Raw genomic sequence first — 22,582 nt, forward strand, 5'->3', positions numbered from 1 at the left:
CAGAGCATCCCCTCACATCGGGTTGCTGCTACCCCTGTGCTGTTGGTGTTTGCAGGTAAAGGAGGAGTCAGGAGAGAATGCCCCGGTGCTGAGTGATGATGAACTCGTGTCAATGTCCGTACGGGAGCTGAACCAGCACCTGAGGGGTCTCACCAAAGAGGAGGTCATCCGTCTGAAGCAGCGGAGGCGCACGCTGAAGAACCGGGGCTACGCTGCCAGCTGCCGCATCAAGCGTGTGACTCAGAAAGAGGAGCTCGAGAGGCAGCGGGTTGAGCTGCAGCAAGAGGTGGAGAAGCTGGCCAGAGAAAACAGCAGCATGAAGCTAGAGCTGGATGCCTTGCGCTCCAAGTACGAAGCACTCCAGACCTTTGCTCGTACTGTGGCGCGAGGGCCTATTACCCCGACCAAAGTTGCCACCACCAGTGTCATCACCATCGTGAAATCAGCCGAAATCTCATCCAGTTCTGTGCCGTTTTCAGCAGCGTCCTAGTGCCCTCGGTGGGGGGAACTAGCAGCCTTTCAGAGGGGAGGGGATAAGGCTCTTATGCATTGTTCCGGAGTCCTTGGTCACGTCAAGAATTGGCATTTTAAGAAGTCTCTTCCAAAAGTGCAAAAAACAGAAGAAAAAAAAAAAGAAAAGAGAAAAACAAACAAACCCAAAGGGTTCCTACAAAGGGAACTTAACTGGCTGCTTCTGTCTGGACTCAGTGGCTCCATCAACCTCTCGTGTCCAGGATTTGAGCTCTGTATGCAGTACAAATTGCAAGATCTGCTTCCTCCTTCCCCCCCGCCTCCACAAACCCCTCTCAGCTGTGGGCAGCTTTCCAGCTGGGAGAAGATACCTGAGGAGCCTCCGGAGTCTTCGTGAATGATGCTCAAGAGCCAGGAAACAGATGGACCGTAGAAATCATCATGTGAGATGAATGTATGGGAAAAAGAGTTTCCTTCAGTGGCCTCCTACTCCTTGTAAGAAGGGTCTCCCCTACCTTCCCCACTTCCATCTGATACTATTAACGAGGGCAGGAATATAGGCTTTTTGGATTTGATTTCATCCTGCTAAGAGTGGATGGGAGTGGGAGGATGATGGAGATAAATGCTTGGGTCTGACCACACCCATTAAGAATAACCTTTTGTTTTCAATCCATGCTGTTAAAATATGGAAAAATATATATTTTACATATTTTAATATGCCCCATTACCTGTGTGGCCTGTAAAAAAACTACATTGCAGCCTCCTTTATTCCAAGCCCAAGTTCCCCAATAGCTCCTTCCCAAAGGTGTGCCTGTGAATTGGGTATATTTATGCAGTTTATTTCTTCCAAATGATCCACAGTCTTGAAGTAGCAGCTTTCATTTCCTGGATTACCTGAAGCTGAAGGGAGGGAGGCACAGTAAATACTGTGAAGAGCAGTGTGATGGGGAGGAGAAGGGGAGATGAGGAGGAAAAATGCTGCACGTATTATTGGTGGAGGCAGAATTGGCTGTGAGAGAAGGTGGGACAGTTCTGCTGGGATCAGCACTATGAGAAGGGGTTTGTGCAGAGAATTTTGGAAGGATGTTTTTAAAGCACTGAAGTGTAACTAGAGGGCAATAGCATTCAGCCAGGAGGAGAGACGTTTAGAGTCTCCTCTTTGACAAAAGCATTGGTAGGTTAGCAATGAGCATCCTTAGCTGGGGAGCTGCGCTCGCCAGTCCTTGGTGATCAGAGGAGGGCTATGGGGAGGTCAGATGGGAGCTTGGAAGAGTCTTTCCCTCTCCATAGCACATCAGATGCTGAATTTGGGATCCAAAGAGTACAGTGAACAACCCTCAGTGTTCAGACAACCTGTGTGAATGTGACCCTGAAACTTGATGCTTTCTCTTGCAAAGGGGTGAGTTATCCCGAGAGGCACACGGAGGGCAGGATGGAAAATCAGTGCGTGTGTAGGGGACAGAAGAATTGGGATTGAGAAGTCGTTTGTTTGGCTCTGAGCAGTGGTTTGGGAGAGGGATTTCTGGCTTGGCAGTGGGCAGGATTTGGGAAGCTGAAAGGAGAGATTCTGCTGTCTCACAGCAGTGATGAAATGTTGAATGTTTCCAGGTCACTGTAAAAAAAAAAAAAATAGCTATGTTGGTGTTCGTGTGTTTTCTTGTTGTTTTTTTTCTTCTTGAAGTAGGAAAGAAAAGGGACTGTGAGTTTTGTAGGGCAGGTCAGAGACTTGTGGAATGGACGATGCCTGTTGTCATGCAGGTGAGAAGAGAATGAGATTGCTGAGGTTTAAGATGAGGAGAAGAGCTTAGAGAACTTGGGCTCCAGAACAGAAAACAAAGATCACGGAGAATTCATAAGTGGTTTGGACTGAAAGAGAATAATCAAGTGCTACCGTTGTTGGAAAGAGGACAGTGAACTGGCATCTGACACCCAGTATAATTTGTTGTTTGAGGCTTTGTCTTGCCTTGAATGGCAGTAAGTTGGTAGACATTCAGTGAAGCCCTACTTGTCTTTGGAAGAAGTTGTTAGCTTGCTTTTTCTTTTTTTTTTTTTTTCACCTTGTCATCGGAGTCTCTGGATTTCCCAGGAGGATCCTTTGTGAAATAGGTTAATGAAAAGAGAAACCTCAGACTTGGTTCTCATTCAGTCCCCAACATCGACATCCGTGACCTTACTGAGCCAGAAAGGGTGTCAGTGAAATGCTTCCTGAAGGCTCGTTCCCCCTGCCAGATCCATGTGTTTTGGAGGGGAGCAGGGAGTTTCCTTCAAGTGATTTTCCAACATGTAGAGTTTGGATGACACTTAGTGTTACCTCATTTCTCCTCCATTCCCTCCCTATCTCCAAACAGGCAGATCGATGTCCTGTGTATCAGTTATTGACTCCCACAGCAGAAGCTGAGGAAGAGAAAGATGTTACGGTCATTTCCTGGTCCTCTCATGTTCTCCAGCTCACAGACATTGGACACTTTCCCAGACCTTACAGGTGCCTCCAAAAACAGGCAAAATGGAGACTCCTGGCACTGTTGGGGCTTTAAATGAAAACTTTAATGAAAAAGGCCAGTTGACTTGAAAATGCCCAAATGCTTCCAGTCTTTAAAACAGCTCCAGAGCTCCATAACATTCCTGGCTAGATAGGAACACCCTCTGGCTGCCCTTGACACCCCTCCGGGGAAATCAGACCTGTCTCACCAAAGGGGACGGAGGTCGAACTTTGTTCCGTGGGGTCTTCTTGCTGTTGGAATGAGTTGAGAAACATATCTTTATGTGGCACTTCCCTTGTGGCCAAGTATTTCTTTTTTTTCCAGTTCTTGGAAGGGTGCCAAAGGCTTGTCCTAGTGATTGCTAGTTTGGTGCTGGTAGGCACTTAAATCTCTGGTCACTCAATAAAGAACAAGAGGCCTGGGTGTTGTTAAAGCTGTTGATACCATAGCCATGGTAGGTAATCCATATTGGATATCCATAAGGACCACGTGGAAATATTTAAAGAGAGAGAAATATATATATAAATATATAATTATATACATTTTATCGTACAGATTTTTCGTAAAAAAGAAAAAAAATAATTTTTTTTCCAAGTTTGATACTGTAAATCTTTATTAAAAGAAATTGCCAGTCCAGGGCTCCCTGGGTGGTGACCTGGAGGGGAATGAAATGTCCTGGCTAAACTTCCACAGAGGGATCAGAATTGCAAGGTAACGTGGAGGGAGGAATGACCCGAAAGCTGTTGATCGCGTTGGAGACCCAGCTCCTCCACCCTCCTCCCTGGAGGGCCCTCCAGCTTGGGGTTGTCGCGTTGCATTCCTCTGGGGTTCGGTTCGTTTCTGTTGTGTTTTATTTTTTTTTTTTGTTCGTTTTGTTTTGTTTGTTTGTTGGGTTTTTTTTTTTTTCTCTCCGTCCTGCACTTGCCAGCCTGACACCCAGGGCGAGCGCGGCGTGGGGAGCCGGTGGCGTGGGACGCGTGCTCGCGGCCGCACCTCCTGCGCGTTTCTTTGCTGCAGTACTTTGGATGCCGGGGCTCCCTTCTCTGCTCCTCTTAGCTTGTCCCCCCGACCCCGCTGAGGCACGGGGGCTGTTGCTGGGATCCCTCTCCCCTGGGCCTGGCCTTTCTTTGGTTGCTCCCCATCCGCAGCGTGACGTGGGAAGCGAGGGCTGGGCGGGAGGCAGGAGAAGACGAAAGCGTCGTCGTGCAGGGACCGGGAAGGGACACCTCTGTTCTCGTAGACGTGTTTGCTGTGCTCTCTGTCGGGAGTGGGGAACCTTTCCCTCCAGGGCAGCTCCAGATCGCTTTGAAACAAGGCAGAGTCTCTGCTCTCGCCCAACCCTACCGTCTGCTGGGAGGAGACCGCAAAATGCAGAGACCTGGGTGCCACGGCAGCTCCGGGACGGCGGGGAGGGACGAGGCGCTGGCACTGGGCTGGGGCGGAGGCGAGCTGTGCCACAGCGGTCAGGCCACGGGATGGCTCAGACCCGGGGAGGAGGAGAAGGTGGCAGTTTTTTCTCTCTCGAATCATTTAAACTTCATTGTCATGATTGTTTTTATTTAAAAAAAAAAAAAAAAAAAAGGAAAAAAAGAAAAAAAAAGGGGAAAAAAAAAAAGGAGAAAAAAAAAAAAAAAGAAACAAAACACAACCGAAAAACTTTTGTAATGTGGATTTGTTTTCCTTCGTCTGTATTTCAGTCTGCTGGGGTGTTTCTGTAGATGGTGGATACTTGCTTTCATTTTTTTAATGATAGAAGTCTTCTGTTTTAAGTTGTTTTTTATCACCAGCTCATTCTATCCTCTGTGGTTACTCAGTAATTTCATTTCAATATTTATTTTTGTGCTGCTTTTTTATTATAAAATAAATTATTGATATACCAAGCAATGTGGATTCCTGTTTGTAAGGCGAATAGCCCTGTGTATGTGTCCATTACTTCTCTTGACAGCCACAACGTAATTTATTGCTGTAAATTTAGCTGCAGTGACTGGTTTTTTTGTACCTTTCCAATAAAGCATTTTCTGGTTTCAGACTTGCCCTGGTCTATGGTCAGCGTTTTGGAGCCTGAATTGATCTTCAGTGGAGTGTTTTCCTCAGGTTTTTTGCTGCCTGTCCCCAGTGCAGCACACGGCTGGCTGTGGCAATGCGCTGAGTGATGTGTTTTTTGGAGGCAGGCTGGGCTAAGGCGAGTGGGATCTTTTGCAATCATCTGATCCAGCCTGCTGAAGCACATCTCAGCCTTGCTGTGGTGCTTTCTTGGGACGCTTGGAATGTGCTCCAGGGATAGCTCTTGTCCGAGCTGTTTGTCAGGTCCATCCCAGGCTCAGACCGCGTGTGTGTGTTCCTAACCCAGGGGCTCTGTCTTTGTGCACAGTCAGTGGGTGTCTGTGTTAGCACAACCAGGACTGACAGCTCAGCAGGCACCTGCCTGCAGTTGTGATGCTGAGCAAGGCCACTTGTGGCTTGGAGACACTGTGACCTGTCTTGAAGTGCTGGAGACAGACACTCCTCTCTCTTCCTTTGGGTTGTGAGATATCCCTTCACGGTTTTCCTGTGTGCCTGCTTGTGAATAAACTGCTTTAACCCCTTACATCAATCCTTCATCTTTTTGCTTTTCCCTGTTGGGGCTTTAAAAAGGCAGTACCTTGTGCCAGTGAGCTCCCAGGGGCTGTGTTGGCTTTAATTCCCTGTTCCAAGTGGTCGAGTTCCATGAGGGAACAGCTGAAGGGGGTAAAACACTTGTGTTGAGGCAGTAGGTTGGAGACAGATGGGTGTGTTGGCCAAAGCTGGAATTACGAGGTAGGGCAAAGTGGAGAGAAGCAGGGCTGAAAGGCTTTGTGTGTCAGCAGGTAATGGATGGTCATTAGGTAGGGCCAGGCAGGCTTGGCTGAGCAGGCACTGGGTGAAGCCTGGGGGTGATGGCAGTCTCTGTGCTGAGCAAAAGAAGCATCATCAGCTGCTTTGGCTCCTGCCTGGAGAGACTGCAGCAAGGAGCTGGTGACAATGGAAAGGACAGGGAGGTGGGCCAGTTGTGACTGTTGGAGGGAGGGAGGAGCATTAGTTCAGGAGGAAAAGGGCATCAGAAATGGGCCAGGTGGAGGCCCAGCAGTGAAAGGAAACAACCTTCACCGTGCATAGGGGAGGAGCATAGAAGGTCTCTGTGAACAGAGCAGTAAAAGCGTGAATCCTGCTCTCTGGCACGGGTCTGGCAGTCTGGTGCCTGTCAGCAGCTGGGCCCAGGGACTCAGTGGGTGCTAGCACCCAAAAAAAGAAGTGTCTCTGGGTGCTGTACAGAGAGCAGCCGTGCATGAAAGCTGCCTCTGCTGTGGTGCCAGCAGCCGCCTTCCTTCCCCTCTGCTTTTAGGGAGGTCAGCCCGAGCTCCTGCAGGTGGAGCGGCAGGGTGTGCCCTGTGATGATCATCCCTGACATGAGCAGGGTGCAAACCTGCCTGATCCAAACCCAAAAAGCACCAGGAGATCCGATAGCTGCAGCTCAGCCTTGTCCTTGGGGAAAGCCTTAGGACAAGCAACAACGGGAAAACAAATCTGCCGACCACCGGAGCCTGCTGCTGGCAGTGAGAGACGCCTGTTCCTCCTGGGCTGCCTGCTGGCATGGCTCCAGGCACAGCAGGCTCCTGTGTAGGTCACCCGTGTGCTCGCTGCCAGCTTTCCTGTGTCCTTGTTGAGGAGGTGGAGGAGACGCGTTAGCAGAGGAGATCACGTCCAGCCTACAGCACCGCTGGCAGTTCTATTCCCCATGGGTGCCTTTTGACAGCCTAAGGGTTTGAGGGCTGTGACAGCACCCAGCCTGAGCCGTCAGCTCTTGCCTCTCTCCGCTGTGCAAGAAAAAGGATGAGCAGGAGGCCCAGCTCACGCCGGCTGGAGCAGGGAGGGTGCCTGCTGCTGCCGTCGCGGCAGCCAGCTGGTGTCCAGCCCAGCACGGCTCCTTCAGGCTGGTATCACACTGCTGACTTGCATGAGTCACAGCTGACTTTTTTTCTTCTCCCCCCCTCTCCCCGTTTGGCTTGCAAGAAAGATCTGTTTTACATATACTACAGTAATCAGGGCTTGACATAAATAGGCAAATGTTATTGTCTGCGGTGGGAATTGCACCTGCTGGCAGAGCAATGGAGGCAGCCCATTATGCACTGGAGTCGATCATTTGTGCAATGAAGTACAACCACGGTTCTTGCTGTGTTCTTGTGCAAGTCTTTATCTCAGCGGCTGTGAGTGCACTGGCAGATGTGCCATCATCACCTTTGCAGTCTGTCCTCGCCCCAGGAGCCAGAGCAGCCTCTGTTCCTGCAGCTGTGGCCGTCCTCTCCCAGAGGGGTGAAGACCAAGATGTTCAGCTGAGATGTCCCTGCTTTGGTGTTGGCTGCGTTACAAAGCCAGGCAGCCTTGTCCCTGAGTACTGAGGCTGCACTTTCCGTGCACTTTCCATCTTGCTCCCAAGATGTGCAAGATCCTGGATGAATGCCTGGATGTGCAGAGCATCTGGCTCTTGTTTATGGACCTTATTGCAGAAGTGGCAGCAGTCTCAGCAGCTGAGCAGGTATGAGCAGTGCTCCTTTGGACCAGAGGGACTTGCAGGACTGGCTGAACTATAGGCTGCTCGTGTGGAGTCTGGGCTTCAGCATGGTAAGATTTCTCCAATAATAATAAACAGAGCTTGTCTTGTTGGTGCTGGAGTCTGGGCTTAGCTTAGCTAAACCACATCCAGCACCTCTGAACCGCTGCATCCACAGCTTAGGCGAGGGTTGGAAGAGGTGCTGTGCAAGGAGAGGAAGCGGGAGACACGCACGTTCTTTGTGGAGTGAAAAAGATGAGCACAAATCCTGTAGGAATGCCAAAATGTGCAGGATGCTGCGTGTGCAGGTATTTCTGCTGGGCCAGCATTGAGGGGCAGGGAGGACGTTAAGCTTAAGAGCATCAGCATTATAGCAGGAACAGGCAGATCGTGGGCTTTGCTTGCTGAGCTCAGTGAAAACGCTTGCTTGCTCTGTGCTAGAAATTGCTGTTTATTAGAAAAAAAATAAATAATTTCGTGTTGTGATTTACATTTTGCAGCTTAAGAGCAGGGGAAAAAAAAGATCCAAATTCTACTAGTTGCGTTTAAAAGGGCTCCAAGCCTTATCCATCAGTTCTGTTTGCCATATGACTGCAAATCTGAGGCTGTAGATTTACCTTCATCCTGCCACCAGCTACCACCCCTGACAACAGCCCAATCGGTGCCTAAGTAAGTCCCCAGGGATCATCTCATTAACAGAAGAATAGAAACTGGACTAGAAATTGGGGAAGAAAGGAGAAGTCTTAATAGAAGGATGTGCGCTCTCCATATATGTGCTCACTGCTGTGAGGAGCATCTCTCCATACACAGTCTTCCCTTGCCTGTGGTCTTGCCCCAAGTGGCAGCATCCCTCAGCACCTTTCTATCCTCACCATGGTCACCTGGATGGGCTCAGCTCCTGCTTGCCTTCCCACAGGTCAGGCAAAGCCCAGGGATGGGGAATAGTGAAGGGTTAGGAGGAACAGACAGTTTCCAGTAAGTGAATTCCTACCACCACCAGTCACAGTCTGGTTCCGTAATAAAGATCCTGATAAGGAAGCTGGAATCCCTTTTAACTTCTGATCCGTTCAGAGATAAGCTGGTTTAGACGTAAACAAGCGCTTCTGTCACCGGCAGCTCCCAGAAATGCAGCTGCAGACCTCTGGTTAGTCCCAGTGAGGTCCTGCCACGCTCCTGGGGGAGTTACTTGGACAGCTGCATCCACATCTGGAGGGAGAAGAGGATGACTTACTCTTTCTCCATGGTAAAGGTTTTTTGCACATCTCTACCAGCTTTGCTGTGAGAAGGAGAGGGGGAACGATGTAAAAATAAGGAATGACGTCTTTCAACCTTTACCGGGTTTTGAGGTGAAGTGAAGTCACCTTCCTGGGCTGGTTTTCTCCACAGAGCCCTTGGAGATCATTTTTTACTCAAATTGGGAGAAACTAGAGCAGAACTGTGCTGAGAAAAGCATTTCTCTCAGGCCTCAGCACTGCTTGGAGCTAAGAGGAGGGTGAGGGTGACTGGTCTGTCCTGCACCCCAGCTCCCCTCCCTTCCTGGCATCCCCCAGCATTGGCACAGGGCTGGCAGAGAGATGCCAGCAGTGGGGCAGCAAAGCCCAGGCTGCAACACAGGGTCCAACACAGCTTCATCCATGACAGCAGAAGCTGGCACTATTTGACTTAACCTTAACCTTTTCTGGGTTGTTGCATCTTCCCTTTGAGAGACTGGCTTTTTGAGTGGAGTTCCTGGCTTCTCAGTACTCTTGATTAGCCCAGGCTGTCTCAGCCTCAAGACATCTCCCTTTTGCATGGGTTAAAACCTCTCCAGTGTCAGAGTCTCTTCTGACATCTACAGCTCCTCATCTGACAGGATTAGCATTCTCTTCTCAATGTTTTTGCTCTTTCTGCTGCTCTGTCCATCCATCTTGGAGGCCACGTGCCCGTTGTCCCCTGGTGCTTTGTGCTCTGCCTCCTGCATCGACTGCTGGGTGTACTGCTGGTATGCAGGTGAGAAGTTGTGGATGGCATCCTGCACAATGTCCTGGGGGCTGATGGTCTCCTTCAGCCCACTCGAGATGCTCTGCATCGGGGCAAGGTTTGCTGCAAAACAGGGAGAGCAGGAAGGTGATGGGACAGCAGACAATCAATGAGCCCAAGTGATCCAAGATACTTTTCCTTAGAAATTCAAGATCAGGGGCTCATTGTGGGCCACATCAGCTTGTGGTCCAAGGAGAAGGAAGGCAACCCCAGCTCCATGTTCCAAAGAGGATGGATCCTCTCCAACAGCATGTGGGTAATACCACAATCCCCTAATCCTGCCCATCCACACCAAGGTCTCTCTTCCTGTCTATTTGCTATAGCTTGTGGGTGTCATGAGGGAAGAGGGACAAGGCATGCATGGAGCACAGGACAAAGAAATTCCTCTTACAGCTTTTAGCATTCCATTGGTAATGGGATGCTAATAGAATAAGGGAGGTTTCCCCTTTCCTTAGTCATTGAAGAAAAAAAGAAGTGAGTAAGAGTTACCTGTTGAGTTTTCTTTCTTCTCCCTGTACACCTGGCAGGTGAATGCGTAACGCAGGGCAATGGAAGCAAAGAGCATTTCAATGCAGATGATGAAGTTCTGGTAGCCAGCAGCCACTGTCCCAGCTCCCACCTCCTTCCCATCAATGATCTGAACTTCAGGGATCACCCCACATTTCTCCAGGATTGCCAGCAATGTCCCTGTGTGGGGGAAGGGAGAGGGATCAGTTCTGCTCCTGCATCCCTGAGCCAGGTGGGGCTATGGGAGGAGAAGCATTGGGCATCCATGGTGGGACCCACCTTGCCAGAAGGAGAGGAAGATGACGGCCTTGATGGTGATGAACTTGAGGACCGGCTCAAACGGGCGCAGCAGGTCCATGGTGGCAAAGTAGAAGAGGAAAAGGGCATAAAGGGCCAGGCTGACTGAGAAGTTGTAGATGATGGTGATGTAGAGGTATCCACTGTGGATGCTGTGGAGAGAAAAGAGAGCGAGAGAGAGCTGCTACCCTGGGCTGTGGGGAGCAAAGCAAGTGCAACTGGGGGTAGGTAAGGAGGGATCAAACGGGGAAGGGGAGAGCGCATAGCTTTGCTATGGGGGAGAACACAGCCCAGGAGGGGGAGGAGGGCAGAGGTAGCAGCTTTTCCTCTGTTGGTGGGACCTCTTTTTATTTATTATTTTATTTATTATGGCTCACAGGAGTTTTGTCCCTTTATTGTTTGGGGGCAGTGAGTCTCTGTTCCCTGGCACTTTGGGCTCTCACTGTCCATGGAGCAGCTTCCTGGGGAGACTGGCAGGACACACTGGTGATGGAGCAGGGATCCATCCTCTCCCATTCACCCTCCCCAGCCTGACCCAGCATCCTCACTTGAAGTCTCCATCGTGGTACTTGCCGAATGCCTGCAGGATGATGGTGACGATTGCCATGAGGGGTTTCACGATGCAGAACTGCAGTGTGGCCTGCACAGGGGAGAGACATGGTGTACCACGGGCAGCAGGGACATCCCACTCCCCACATCACACCCCTCTGCTCCCAGGATAGACACACAGGGGAGAGAGCAGTGCTGAGGGGTGAAATGTGAACAGCGCAAGGTCTGCAGACGGGAGGGAGTGGGGCTTCCAGAAGGCAGCTCCCGAAAGGCAGCACAGCCACTCCAAGGTGGGGGACCGGGTAGCTTGGGGTGTCAGGATTCAGCCCACAGTGCAGTGCTGGAGAGTGACAGAGCATCCAGGCTAACCTGGGACTGGACAGAGATGGCAATCTGAGCTCTGCAGTGGGAGGAGACCCTGACTCAGCAGTGAGTCAGAGGCAAGGACATCGAGCAGCCCTGCTGCTGGCCAAGTGCCGGTGAACTGGTGACCTGCCTCCCTCAGAGGAAAAAAACCTCCAAACCCAGCATCTTAGGAGAGTGACAAAGTGAAGCCCCCTTGGCAGGGCAGTGGGGAAGGGACCTGCCACCCAGAGAGCCCTCCTCTGAGGGAAGTGGAGTCAATGCTCCCCATCGGGTACCCACCTGCTTGCAGAAGCGCAGGAACCCGATGGAGTAGGACATACCCTGAAGGCAGCAGGTCCCATAAAAGCAGCTGGACCTGGAAGCAGAAGGCGAGGGGATGCCATTGGGGGTGCTGGATGGGAAAAGTGGGTGGAGAAGGAACTCTCAGGATGCTGGGACTTACGCAATGGGCTTCCCTCGGATCTCTGTCATGATGGTGCTCTCCCCTCCCAGGTACTCAAAGCACAGGCTCAGGAAGCTGTAAATCACAAAAGCTGCCAAGGCAAGGGCAGACATGATCAGCAGGACTGATGGAAGTCCTGGTGGGGGTTTTCATCTCACATTCCTTCCTGCTCAGTTGTTTCCTCATCCAATCTGGCACTGCATCAAGATTTGGGATGCTGGTGGGTGGGAGCCCAGGGAGAGGAGCAGCAGGTCAAATCCATCCGACTTCCAAGTGGAGTCAGATACATCGCACTATGTGCACAGAGTTCATTACAGACACAGCAGCTCCTCTGGGCACACACAGTCCATCCAGGGACCATCTGCATGGAGGGACCTCAAAATTGCTAATGGGCAGCACGAATGGCTGGTGGCCACCAAGGAGCAGGTCCTGAACAGTTTTCTTGGACATCTCCACCACTTATTTTTCATTTACTCCAAACCTGAAGTAATGCAAATGCCCACACAACTTAGTTCCTGAGGAAGAGAGGAACAAGGTAGAGAAGCAGCCTCAATCCTGACAAGTTTCCCTTGCACTTCAAAACACCCCGACTCCCCAATTTCTTGGGTACATCTGCCTCATGTTTTAGAGAAGCTGCACTTCTCCCCACCCCCCCCCCCCCAGGCAGCCAGAAAACCTCTTTCCCCAGGACTGTGGTGCTGGGGTCCCTCCAAGCCTGTGTCTGAAAGGCACCAGCTCATGTTTTTCTGTGGGGCATCCCCTCTCTGCTGCCAGTGGAGAAGGAGCAGGAAAACTTCTGCATGGAGCAAGAGAGAGTGGGAAGTGAAAGCAATGGAGATTTGCCACTTTGCAATCCAAGACGCTCCAGAGACAGGTCAGCAGGATGAGAGCCTTGCTTTGCCTTCAGCCTCCCTGCTGAGCAGATGCTGTGCTCACCTTCGTAGCAGTCACGCACTGAGTCGAAGTAGACATAGTACTGGTGGCTGCCAAGGAGGAGGAGGCTGAGCCAGGAGTCGAAGGCATAGACGGGCACAATGAAGAGGATGCGGATGATGTAGCGCTGCTCCTTGGGGATGGTGTAATTCCTCAGGTGTGTGTAGATCTGCAAAGTGCCCAGCATGCAGAGTTGTGGCTGCCACAGGTCATGATGGGAAACAGAGGTACCCCCAAGCCCACAGGGGTGTTGTGTTAACCCTTGTCTCGGGGGTGAGAGCTCTGCCAGCTTTCCACCACAGACCCATCACAGTGAACGCACACAAGACCACCTCCGTCCCACTCCCGGGGCCAATCCCTTGCATGAAAACATGTGGAAATCAGGTTTCTTCTGTGGGCTGTGTGAGGAACGTGCCCTCCCCTGTGCAGCTCCATCCCAGTGCTTGGAGACAGCAGCTTGCCCCAGGGCTGCCTTCAGCAGCATGGACCTGCACAGCCCCTAAACCATGCCCACTCAGGGTATGCCTCAAGGCAGCTGGTGCTGTGCACTCCAAACATCCCAAATGCCCTGCTGGGTGTTGCCTCTGGGCAGTGCCAATGCCCTGCAGCCTCTCCTGGCTCTGGCAACCACCTGGGGAGAGTGTGGGCAAAGTCCATCCTTACGAGCTGCCAGCACCAGGCTCCTGACAGGAGCAGCAACAGGAAGAAATACTTATCCGGAGCTGAGTGATTTGCAGTGGACCTGGGGGCAATCAATCGTTTTGCTCTCATGTCAACCCCTGTGCTGAGCCCCATCTCTGCTCCAGCCCATACCTGGTGGAAGGTGACGATGAGTGCTGACCACACGAAGATGCCAGAGATGGCCTGCGCCGCTATCGTGGTCAGGAAAAGCTGCTGGCCGTCCTGGGAGTTGTTGTGGGCAGCCGTAAGCAGGGCAACAGCTGAGAATGGGGGGGCTGAAGCCAGCCTGGCTGCTGTGCCAGGCCCCGGCGTGCCAGGTGCCACGGGAGAGGGCACAGCACGTGTGGCATTACTCATCTGCAGGGAGAGAGAGGGAAGGGGAGTGGTGCAGGAAGGCAGGAGTGAGGTAGGCTGGTGACAGGGAAGGTCTCAGCAGATTTCCCAGCCCACACAGCATGTGCAAACCTCCTGTGAGGTTTGTACCATGTAAGGTTTATCTCTTCCCCAGGGTTTTTCCAGGGTGTCCCCCACCCAAACCAGCCCATTTGCCATGTTGGGTCTGCTTCTCCCAGCGGGAAAATGCAAATGTCCTTCAAGAGCAGACTCTCTTTTCCCTGAGGAGGTCTACGCAGTTCCCATGTGTCCCAAAACACACACTTCTCCTTCACAGCTTTGCTCCTTGCTTTCTCAGGAATCACTCCCACTTGAAAAGGAATGATCTGGGTATATTTGTGCCCCTGTGAGTTCACACTTGTGGCTCAGGACACTTTTCCATCAGAAAGCAGAGACTTAAGGGTTAAACCCATCCCTCACCCAGGATAATAAGAATCCCTTACCAACAAGCCATTAGGACACTTGTGTCCTCTTGCTTGGGAGCCCAGAAAACACTGGGTCCCCCCACAGTTTGTCTCCTTTCATCATGTGTGCCTTGCTGGGGGCAAAGCCTGAGGCTCCCCAAGAAACCAGACTTTTGGTGTCACCCAGGTTCTTCACCCAGCTATTTTGGGATTGTGGGGGTGTCAGTGTGCCAGCAGTGCCAACCCCAAGACCTGAAGGGCAGCCAGCGGTCCCTCCTACACCCAAATTAAGCACAAGAGAGCAAGCCTGCCATGCCAGAGGCAGAGCTGCTGCCCTTTGGGGATGCTGGAGTGCTATGGCATCTCCCTGGTCAGTGTGTGCTCCTCGAAGCTGGCTGCCCCAAGGCACTGAGCACTGCTGGTGCAGAGGGTGGCTGGGCATACGGACACCGTGTACCCTGCGGCTCCAGACAGCAAGGACCAACCTAATAATAAGCAATTATTTATAGGCCAGCTTCATATCTCAAGGCCACCAGATGCATAAACTGCCATGTTTGGGTTCTCTTTCTGCTAATCTATGGAAAGCTGCTTTTTCCCAAGTATAACAATAGCGGTTGAAGAAAACCAACAACCTGCAAGCTGAACTCTAACAATATAGATGTTTCTCAGTGCATTAATAAACAAATATTTTAGCTGCTGGGTAACTATTGCCTGGGTTAAAACTGTAAGCATGAACTGGAGAGAAGCGTGAAAATATCTGCCATAGATAAGAGTGGTAGGGAATGACCTCGGTCAAATTAGACACTGAAAACAAACCAAAGCAAGAGCTCACACTGCGACTCCCTGTCCTGCCCTCTCTCCGAACCCCAACCTCACAGGAGAGGAAACTCAGCTGCTGTCAGATCAACAGCCCTAAAAATACCTTTCCCCGGCTCCGCCTGGCAGGAGTCGCCTGTAAGCGGAGATGCCGGGGCGGCAGCTGGCGGGGCCCCAGGAGCTCACCCCGCAGTACCTGCGCGGCGAGCGGGGAAGCGGAGCTGGGGCTGGCTGCGGGCACAGCGGGGCCGATAGTGTTACACAGGCGGCAGGGAGCCGCCTTCTTCCCCACTGCCACCGTCCTGTGGCCTTGCCCCGGCCAGCAGGAAGAAGGATCCCGGGAAAGCCGGGGCGGGATCTGGTCTTTGGATGGACTTCGATGCGGCCGGACCTGCCTTGTAAACATTAACAGGAGGACGGAGATAGCTCGTGGCACAGGGAGGGAGATGAGAGCCCGGCTGTGCCCCCTTCCCCAATCACTCCTCACTCTCTCTGGGGGCTGCCCTGCTGCTGGCTGGGGCTAAACTGGCTGGATTTGGCCACGCTCTCCCCTCTGCCAGAGCATCATAACAGAGCAGGATGAAAGCTCATTCTTTCTACCTGTGTTTTTCTAGTTAATTTTCTAGTGATCCAGCTCACTCCCCAAGACATGGCAGAGAGCTGTGCTCTTCACTAGACCCATTTATTCTGTTTTCAAGCCAGTGCTGTGCCGCAGATGCTTGGCCCAAGATACCCCATCTCCTATTAACTTTCCCAGGCATCGAAGTGTGAGCACGGTGGCACCAACAGCCAGTCCTGGCAGCCTCCCCGACATTGTCACACTCTGAACATGGCAGAGCAAGTCATTAAAAGCAAAAGCCTCGGTGCCGCTCGGAGACAGAGCTCCCAGCTCCACAGGTAATTAGATCCCGGCCGTGCAAGGTAGTCAGGCAATTCAATGCAGTTAGAGAGCCATTTGCTTCCAAAACAAAGGCATCAAGGAGACACCGGGAATAATATCAGCTGCAAAACTCAGCTCCTCGATGGGACTGAGCCATATCCAATCTGTCTGTTTTCAGACACCTTGCAGGTACCTGCCATACAGTATCTACCTGTTACACACACTCCCTGGGATATTAGAGATGCTAAGTGAGAACTGAGAAGATAAACTGAGCAGTGAAGCTTGTGTTCAGGCAGGCCACCTGCAAATGGGGCTTTTCACCTTGCCAGGGATTCTCCCTCATCTGCAGGCTGCCAGAGCCAAGACTCCCAGCTCACATCCCTCCCTGTGTCCTGAAGGACCTAGGACAAATCCCCATCTCAGCGGCAGCCCCCTGTGCGGTGAAGCGAATCAGCAGGGAAAGGTGAGCTCTCACAGCCCCCCAACAGTGCCTCTGACATCCCTGACCCACATCCCGGGGAGGGGAGCATCCAGGCTTAGCCTCACCAGCGCAGGAGACATGCCTTTCCTCCGGATTGCTTTCAGATAAAGCCAGGACACTCGGGTTATTTACGGGACCAGCCTCTCCACACCACCATCAGGCCACTCAGGAGGAAGGACCTACAGCACACAGCTACAAATCGCAGCAGGGCAGCATCGAGTCCTCCTTGAAGCCCATCTGGAGGAGTGGATGACGCAGGCACAGGGCTCTTAGAGGAGGCTCTGCCCTCCCAGCGGCTCCCACAGGTGCTCAGAACCAATGGCTGGGTCAGCCCCCGATCTGTGGGGTTTCTCCCAGCTGCTGTGCACCCCCCAGGGCCCCACTCACCCTTTGGGGCTCCTCCGGGAGGGAGTCTGGCTGCCGTGCACCTGCCTCTGCATCCCCCGTGCCCTCCTCCACCTGCCCCCGCTAGAGACTCCTCCTCCGGACACCCTCCCAGCCCTGCCTGCCTGCTGGCCACGGGCCCTGCCACCGCCCCAGTCACCCTCGCTGCTCCCCGGGTCACACCAGTGCCCCACTCACCTGGGCCCCGTCAGGGGTCCCACTCTCCCTGCCATCACCTCACTCGCCCTCGCTGCTGCCCGGGTCCCACCAGCGCCTCATTCTCCCTTGCTGTGCCCCGGGCCCCACCGGCGCCCCGCTTATCTTACCAGCACCCCCTCGCTGTGCCCGGCTCACCCTGCCAGCGCCCTCCCTGCGCCCCGGGCCCCGCGGGAGCTGGAGCAGCAGGTCGGGCTTTGTCTCTCGCAGAAAAGCTACCCAACTTACCTTTCCAGTCCGTCGCGCTCGGCACCCACGCCCGGAAAGCAAACACGGATGGAACAGCCGCGGTGTGGCCGGACGCCGCTGCCCCCCCACCCAGCACACGTCCTGCGGCCGAGGGCAAGAGCTCTGCCTGGGTGGCAAACGAAACTTTCCCTGCAATTGGGAATTAATCCCTAGCTGGAGGAGACCGCTGACTAAACGGCAGGCAGCTGGTGGCACCTCGTGCCTGTTGCTAGGGCAGGCCTTCCCCTTGGTTTACTGCGGAGCAGAGAGGAGCAAAGTCGAAGGACCAATTGTTCGTGCTCTTTTTTATCGCACGTGGAAAGGCAGCAAGGTAAGTCCGTCCTGGCTCCGAGCGTCAAATCAGAGAGGTTTCCACATCCTTTCCTCACCCACTGCCCTGTGCAGACCTGGTGGCATATACATAGCCAGGGAATGAAGGTGCTTAACTTGTGCCTGGCTTTTATGTAGTAACACTCAGGTCTTTGGCGCACAGCAGTGGTATGCCTCTGTATCACCACAGAGGAAGATGCAAATTCCATCCAATTTGCTAATTCATGTACGTTCTCCACAAGCTGCTGGAGCTATGGACACAGTAAGCACCAGTTTTGTGTCAGGAGAGAATCCCTACTAGCAAACCAAGACTGACAATAACTAATTCCACACGCCTCTCTCAGCCTTCCTAGACAAAAAAAAGGGAAGTGTAAAAGAGGAAAAATTTATAGTTCTGACAGATGCGAATCTTTGATTCTTGGAAGCACAGTTTGGAAAATTATTTTTAGATGAAATTTCTTGTCAAGGGCAGCTGGAAGCCTGCAGTGCTTGAATGTATTTTTAAAAGTTTCATTTCTCATAATCCCTTTAAATGCTGTAAATAACCCTTACTTCAGAGAAAAGAGTCCTTTCGAAATCCATTTTCTGCTTTTCTACTTCTAGGGGATTTTTTAGCAACAGAAATGACCTGGCAGCTAGATCACCATGGGGCAAGGCACAGGCTCTGTGCTGATTCTGCTGCACTAACTGGTCTTAGCACAGCTCCTCCCTGCCCAGAATCTAAGACCTGGCCTCTGTCTGTGCTGTCAAGTTCATAAGTGACAAAAGTGTGGAACAGCTCACTTAAAAATTTACTACTTGTTGTTGTTTATTACAAGAAGAGGTAAAAACAAGTGTGCTTTCCAAGCAAAAGGCAAAAGTTTGGCTATTAAGCTTTGCATTGGCTCATACAACTTCATCTGAACTTTTTGTCAATGACTTGGTAGAAACAACCCTGTGTAACCCTGTCCCCACATCTCCTAAGACACATGCTCATTGCAGGTGATCAGCATTTGGATGTTCTGTCTCTCCGATGTCTTGGTACCATGTAATCCAGTGGCAGAGGTTATTTTGTCTTTTTCTTACCACTATTTTGGGTTCCTGTTTTTCACCCTGACATCAGCTTTCATGAAATTTGCAGAGCATAATTATCTGCCTCTCTTTAAAATCAGAGTGAAAGTGGGAAGTTAATTCAGACTACATCCAGAAAGGAATGGACATAAGGACAAAAGCAGCTGTCTAGGACTCATTTCCTTAAAAAAGGCAAGAAAATCTTTCCCATTATACAATTGTTGATTTTTTTACCAAGGCTTGTATTTCAATTGAAGTGATTCTCACAGAGCAAAAAAAGCAAGCAGGTAAAATTGGATTTGACAATGTTTCTTTTATTCTCCCTGCACTGGGTGTTCCCCCTTTGCGGTACGGTGCAGCTACGGAGCTTGGCATCTGCTGCTCCCCAGGACACATGTGCAGAGCCGAGCCCTTTCCCAAATAAATGACCCACCCAATGGGATAAAAGTAACACTTCTCTCGTATGTTGAGACAATTGCTCTTGTCTCACCACTGTCTATACGGACTTGCAAACCTGTCTCAGTAACAAAACCCACAAATGTTCTACACAGTAGAGAAAAATTCATGAAATTCCTCAGTACGTCCAAAACCACCACAAAGACATTCCATCATTTTCATTTCTAGTCCTTTTAAATAGGTGGTGATGAGTCATGGACTCAAGATCATTTCCTTGAATCCAGATGGCACAACTTCACCATACTTGGCAACTCCGGATCACTTCTCGTAGAGCCTGTATTCCTTCCATGGTCTTGTCCTTTAAAGCCATGGCGAGGAGAACAGGTTTGTTCCCAGCTTCCTGCGACACAAATGCCACCAGGTTTTTGGCACAAACGTGAACGAGTGGCTGAAAAGAAAAGGGATACAGATGTACATTCCTACAGATGGGAGAGCCCTCCCACAGGAGTTACGGGAGGAAGAGTCCCAGAACGATGTGCAGGACTTGTTGATCCTGGACTCAGACTGAACTTGCTGTTTGCTGAGCAGTTCCAACGTGGTCAGCAAAGCCAAGCCATGGGACAGGGAACTTTAGAAAGCACTTTCTCAACCAGCTTAAAAGGGAAGAGTTTTGTGCCGTGAGTGTGACAGCCACCCACACCACCCTGAAACAACCTTACTGGAGCTGCACTTGAATTGAGTTCAGCACTGTCTGGAAAACTTGGAAACTCAGTACAGAGAATCTTTCCTTCCATAATCCTCCCACCTGAACTATGGCACCAGAATTGAATTACATGAAATGCTGTGGATGAAAATGCCTTTATTTCCTTCACAGCCAGGTTTCTGAAGAAGTTTGCAAGTACAGTTTTTTTGTTTAAAAACTTGTTCTGAAGAGGGGATGTTCCACTGACAAACTCTGGAAAAAAGCTGTTATTTTTGCCATTCCTAGAGACCCCCAAATGGTGTTATGTACACAATTTTTGTATGCCTGGTGTAACAGACATTGTTTTTCATTTTAATAGAATAATGAAAATCAGAAATAAGTAGTGAGGCTGAAGGAGGCAAGAAAAGGGATATAGCCCTTCCCATGAGGTTTCTTTAACAAGGATAGATTAGAACAGCATTGACAATTTCACTTGGAAGGGACCTACAACAACATCTAGTCCAACTGCCTGACCAACTCAGAGCCCCAGGTTAAAACATTATTCAGGGCATTGTCCAGATGGCTCTTATACACTGACAGGCTCAGAGCATCGACCACCTCAAGCTTGTTCCAGTGTCTGACCACCCTCTTGGTACAGAAAAGTTTCCTAATGTGCAGTCTCACCCAGCACAGCTTTGAACCATCCAGCTTGTTGAGGTTTTATTTATACCCACAGCTGTGTATCTGTCAGAAGGATGAGTTTGCTTGATTTTAGCTGCCACTGCTGTTTGGAAGTGTGCACCATCCCAAAGAAGGATGTTAGCAGTGACAAGTAGGAAAACAGCAAACTAGTGAAAGCCTTTTCTTGAAGTTTAGATTGGTTAACTTAGTTAAAATTATTTTAAAATAGATTGTAACGAAGTAAACATAGCACTTCCCATTTCCAAATATAACATAAAATCAGCTTGGGTGTGGAGGTTGTCAGACTTAGCAGATATCACAGTAGATAAAGCAAAATATCTCCCATCCAGAAAGGGAAGGCTATTGCTCAAGAGAAAGAACTCCACAAGGGGAAGTCATGGATAGAATCAGGAACTTGTGTTGCTACAGCTTTTCTAGCAAGTAATATTTGATAGCTTCAACCCTGATGGAAAGCCTCATAATCTTGTAGCTCTGTAAGTTTCTGTTTTAATGTTTGACCAGTTGGCGCTTTGAGAAACACATTTTCTTCTGCTTTCTCTCTAGCTTTGTGAAATGGTCGATAAAAACCTCATTTTGTTGAAGCAAAACAAATTAAACTTTATCAAGGGAAGGTGCTGGCAGGCACACTTGGGAGTGGGCAACTAAAGTCCATTATGGGGCTGGCATAGACTGAGGAGGATGGGGGTGGGAAAACAGACCTGAAAAGGAAAACAAACTCACTGGAACAGAAACCCAAAAAGGTTATCAATGGCTGCATATTTAATCTTGCAACCCTTAAATCAACAGAGCTTTATCTAACTTTCCATAAACACGCAGAAGCAATCCATATCCTGTAGGACACAAAGTAACAGATCCCCAAACCACTCACGGTTAGTTAAACTTTTATGCCCAAGAGCAGATGAGCGCGCATATTTTTCTGATGAGCCCCTCTTTCCTCATTTTAAAATTAATCTTATCACTGTTCAAACACTGCTTAACTGCTGTGATTCATCAACTCCCTGGCAACTTGCACAGCCCCACCTACCACATTTCCCCCTTATCCTTGCTGCCTCTGCGCTTCGCATCCGCTCTCACCTCATCCTTCCCCAGCAGCACCTTCGTGGTGAGCGAGGGCCTGCCCACGTTGTCGCCGATGGTGTTGGGGTCCACGTAGACGATGGTCCCCATCTTGCCGTACTGTGTGACCACCACGAGGACCGAATTGGAGAAGGCCGTGCACACCACCTCCGTCGGCACCCCGTGCACCACCTCCTCTCGCTGCTTGGACGTCACGATGGGACTCGCCTCCATCGCTTCCGAAAAAGAACAAAAACGACAACAACAGTAAAACAACATTAAAAACATGCGCTACGGGCTACACAAAGACCGAATCCTTCCCATAATTTGAAATACCCACGGTTAAGTTAATTTCAGCGCACAGGAGCATCCGGAGGTGGGTGTCCGCAGGCCAGCGGTGCACACCCGAATCCCTGAGTGGGGAGGATTTCGCAGCCCCGCAGCGATGGCATCAATGCCCCCCCGATAGGGTCCCCGCTAACGAGGGTAGCTGGTACCGAAGGGGAAACCCCGAGCCCTGATTTCCACCCCAGCTCCACCAGGCTTTTCCTGAGGGAGACAAGGAGACAGCCACCCCCCCGTCCAGCCGCCCTCACCGCCCCTACCCTTGCCGGCCCGCCGCGCCGCCGCTCTCTGCCCAGGCCCGCCCCGCCGTGGCGGAAGCGGCTCCTTTCTTTTCCTTTCCCTTCCCTTCCCTCCCTCCCTCCCTCCGGCAGCCGGCGGGGGGCGATGGCGCAGGGCAGCCGCTGCCCTCACGAGCCCGTCCCCTCCCCTTCCCTCAGCGCCGCCGCCATTACCCGCCGCGCTCGGGCGCGGGAAGGCGCCATCTCCAGCCCCCCCCGCGCCGCTCTCCTCACGGCCGTGGTCCCTCGCCGGCCCCAGGCAGTGCTGCCGCACCCGGTCCCTTCTCCCGGGGATGATTCCCGTGTCCCGGGGATGATTCCCGTGTCCCGGGGATGATTCCCTTGTCCCGGGGATGATCCCCTTCTCCCGGGAATGAACCCCTTCCCCCTATCCGGTCTCCACGCCTGGTTTCTCCCCGTTTCACACCGTGAGGTGGGGAGGAGTCACAGGGCAGAACCCCCCGGCGCCGTGAGGGGACAGGTGACCCTGGGGGCCCGAGAAGGGATGTGAATATTGTTGTTTTTCTTTTCCCCTCCGTTTCCCCATGGGATGCGGTCGCTCCCACTACTGGGTGTTGTTAGGCCACGCTGTAAGCTCCCGAGCATACTTGCCCGTCTAAATAAAAGCG

At 51.4% G+C, this 22,582-nt stretch overlaps 3 protein-coding genes across 13 annotated transcripts in view; 1 reads left to right on the forward strand and 2 right to left on the reverse strand.

Moving 5' to 3' along the window:
* Positions 1-4,978, forward strand: part of MAFK (MAF bZIP transcription factor K) — a 14,392-nt gene extending 9,414 nt beyond the window's left edge. For all 5 annotated transcript variants that reach the window (XM_039559964.1, XM_039559965.1, XM_010392411.4 and 2 more), the window contains exon 3: positions 56-4,978. In XM_039559964.1, coding sequence (XP_039415898.1) covers positions 56-490 — 435 coding nt within the window. In that variant the 3' untranslated portion in view covers positions 491-4,978. The remainder of the gene's footprint in view (positions 1-55) is intronic.
* Positions 4,979-7,016: 2,038 nt separating this feature from the next.
* TMEM184A (transmembrane protein 184A) lies at positions 7,017-18,599 on the reverse strand. Of its 5 annotated transcripts, none has more exons than XM_039559959.1 (9): positions 17,115-18,599; positions 13,445-13,669; positions 12,635-12,800; positions 11,699-11,789; positions 11,536-11,611; positions 10,890-10,981; positions 10,324-10,493; positions 10,027-10,224; positions 7,017-9,600 (listed from the first exon to the last, which is right to left on the reverse strand). In XM_039559959.1, the coding sequence occupies exons 2-9, from the start codon at positions 13,667-13,669 to the stop codon at positions 9,350-9,352; spliced, it is 1,269 nt and encodes a 422-aa protein (XP_039415893.1). In that variant the 5' UTR covers positions 17,115-18,599; the 3' UTR covers positions 7,017-9,349. The 5 variants fall into 5 exon arrangements, with proteins under 5 accessions (XP_039415893.1, XP_039415895.1, XP_039415894.1 ...); XM_039559961.1 differs by lacking the exon at positions 17,115-18,599 and adding an exon at positions 16,997-17,090; XM_039559960.1 differs by lacking the exon at positions 17,115-18,599 and adding an exon at positions 16,869-16,961.
* Positions 18,600-18,697: 98 nt separating this feature from the next.
* Positions 18,698-22,337, reverse strand: PSMG3 (proteasome assembly chaperone 3). 3 transcript variants are annotated; one of them, XM_039559967.1, is made up of 3 exons: positions 22,128-22,337; positions 21,349-21,566; positions 18,698-19,338 (listed from the first exon to the last, which is right to left on the reverse strand). In XM_039559967.1, exons 2-3 carry the CDS (start codon positions 21,562-21,564, stop codon positions 19,186-19,188), a joined length of 369 nt encoding a protein of 122 aa, XP_039415901.1. In that variant the 5' UTR covers positions 21,565-21,566; positions 22,128-22,337; the 3' UTR covers positions 18,698-19,185. The 3 variants fall into 3 exon arrangements, with proteins under 3 accessions (XP_039415901.1, XP_039415900.1, XP_010390709.1); XM_039559966.1 differs by lacking the exon at positions 22,128-22,337 and adding an exon at positions 21,936-21,983; XM_010392407.3 differs by lacking the exon at positions 22,128-22,337 and adding an exon at positions 21,671-21,911.
* Between the last annotated feature and the right edge of the window lie 245 nt (positions 22,338-22,582).

Source organism: Corvus cornix, chromosome 14, assembly GCF_000738735.6.
Source record: "Corvus cornix cornix isolate S_Up_H32 chromosome 14, ASM73873v5, whole genome shotgun sequence".
NCBI classification, from domain to species: Eukaryota; Metazoa; Chordata; class Aves; order Passeriformes; family Corvidae; genus Corvus; species Corvus cornix.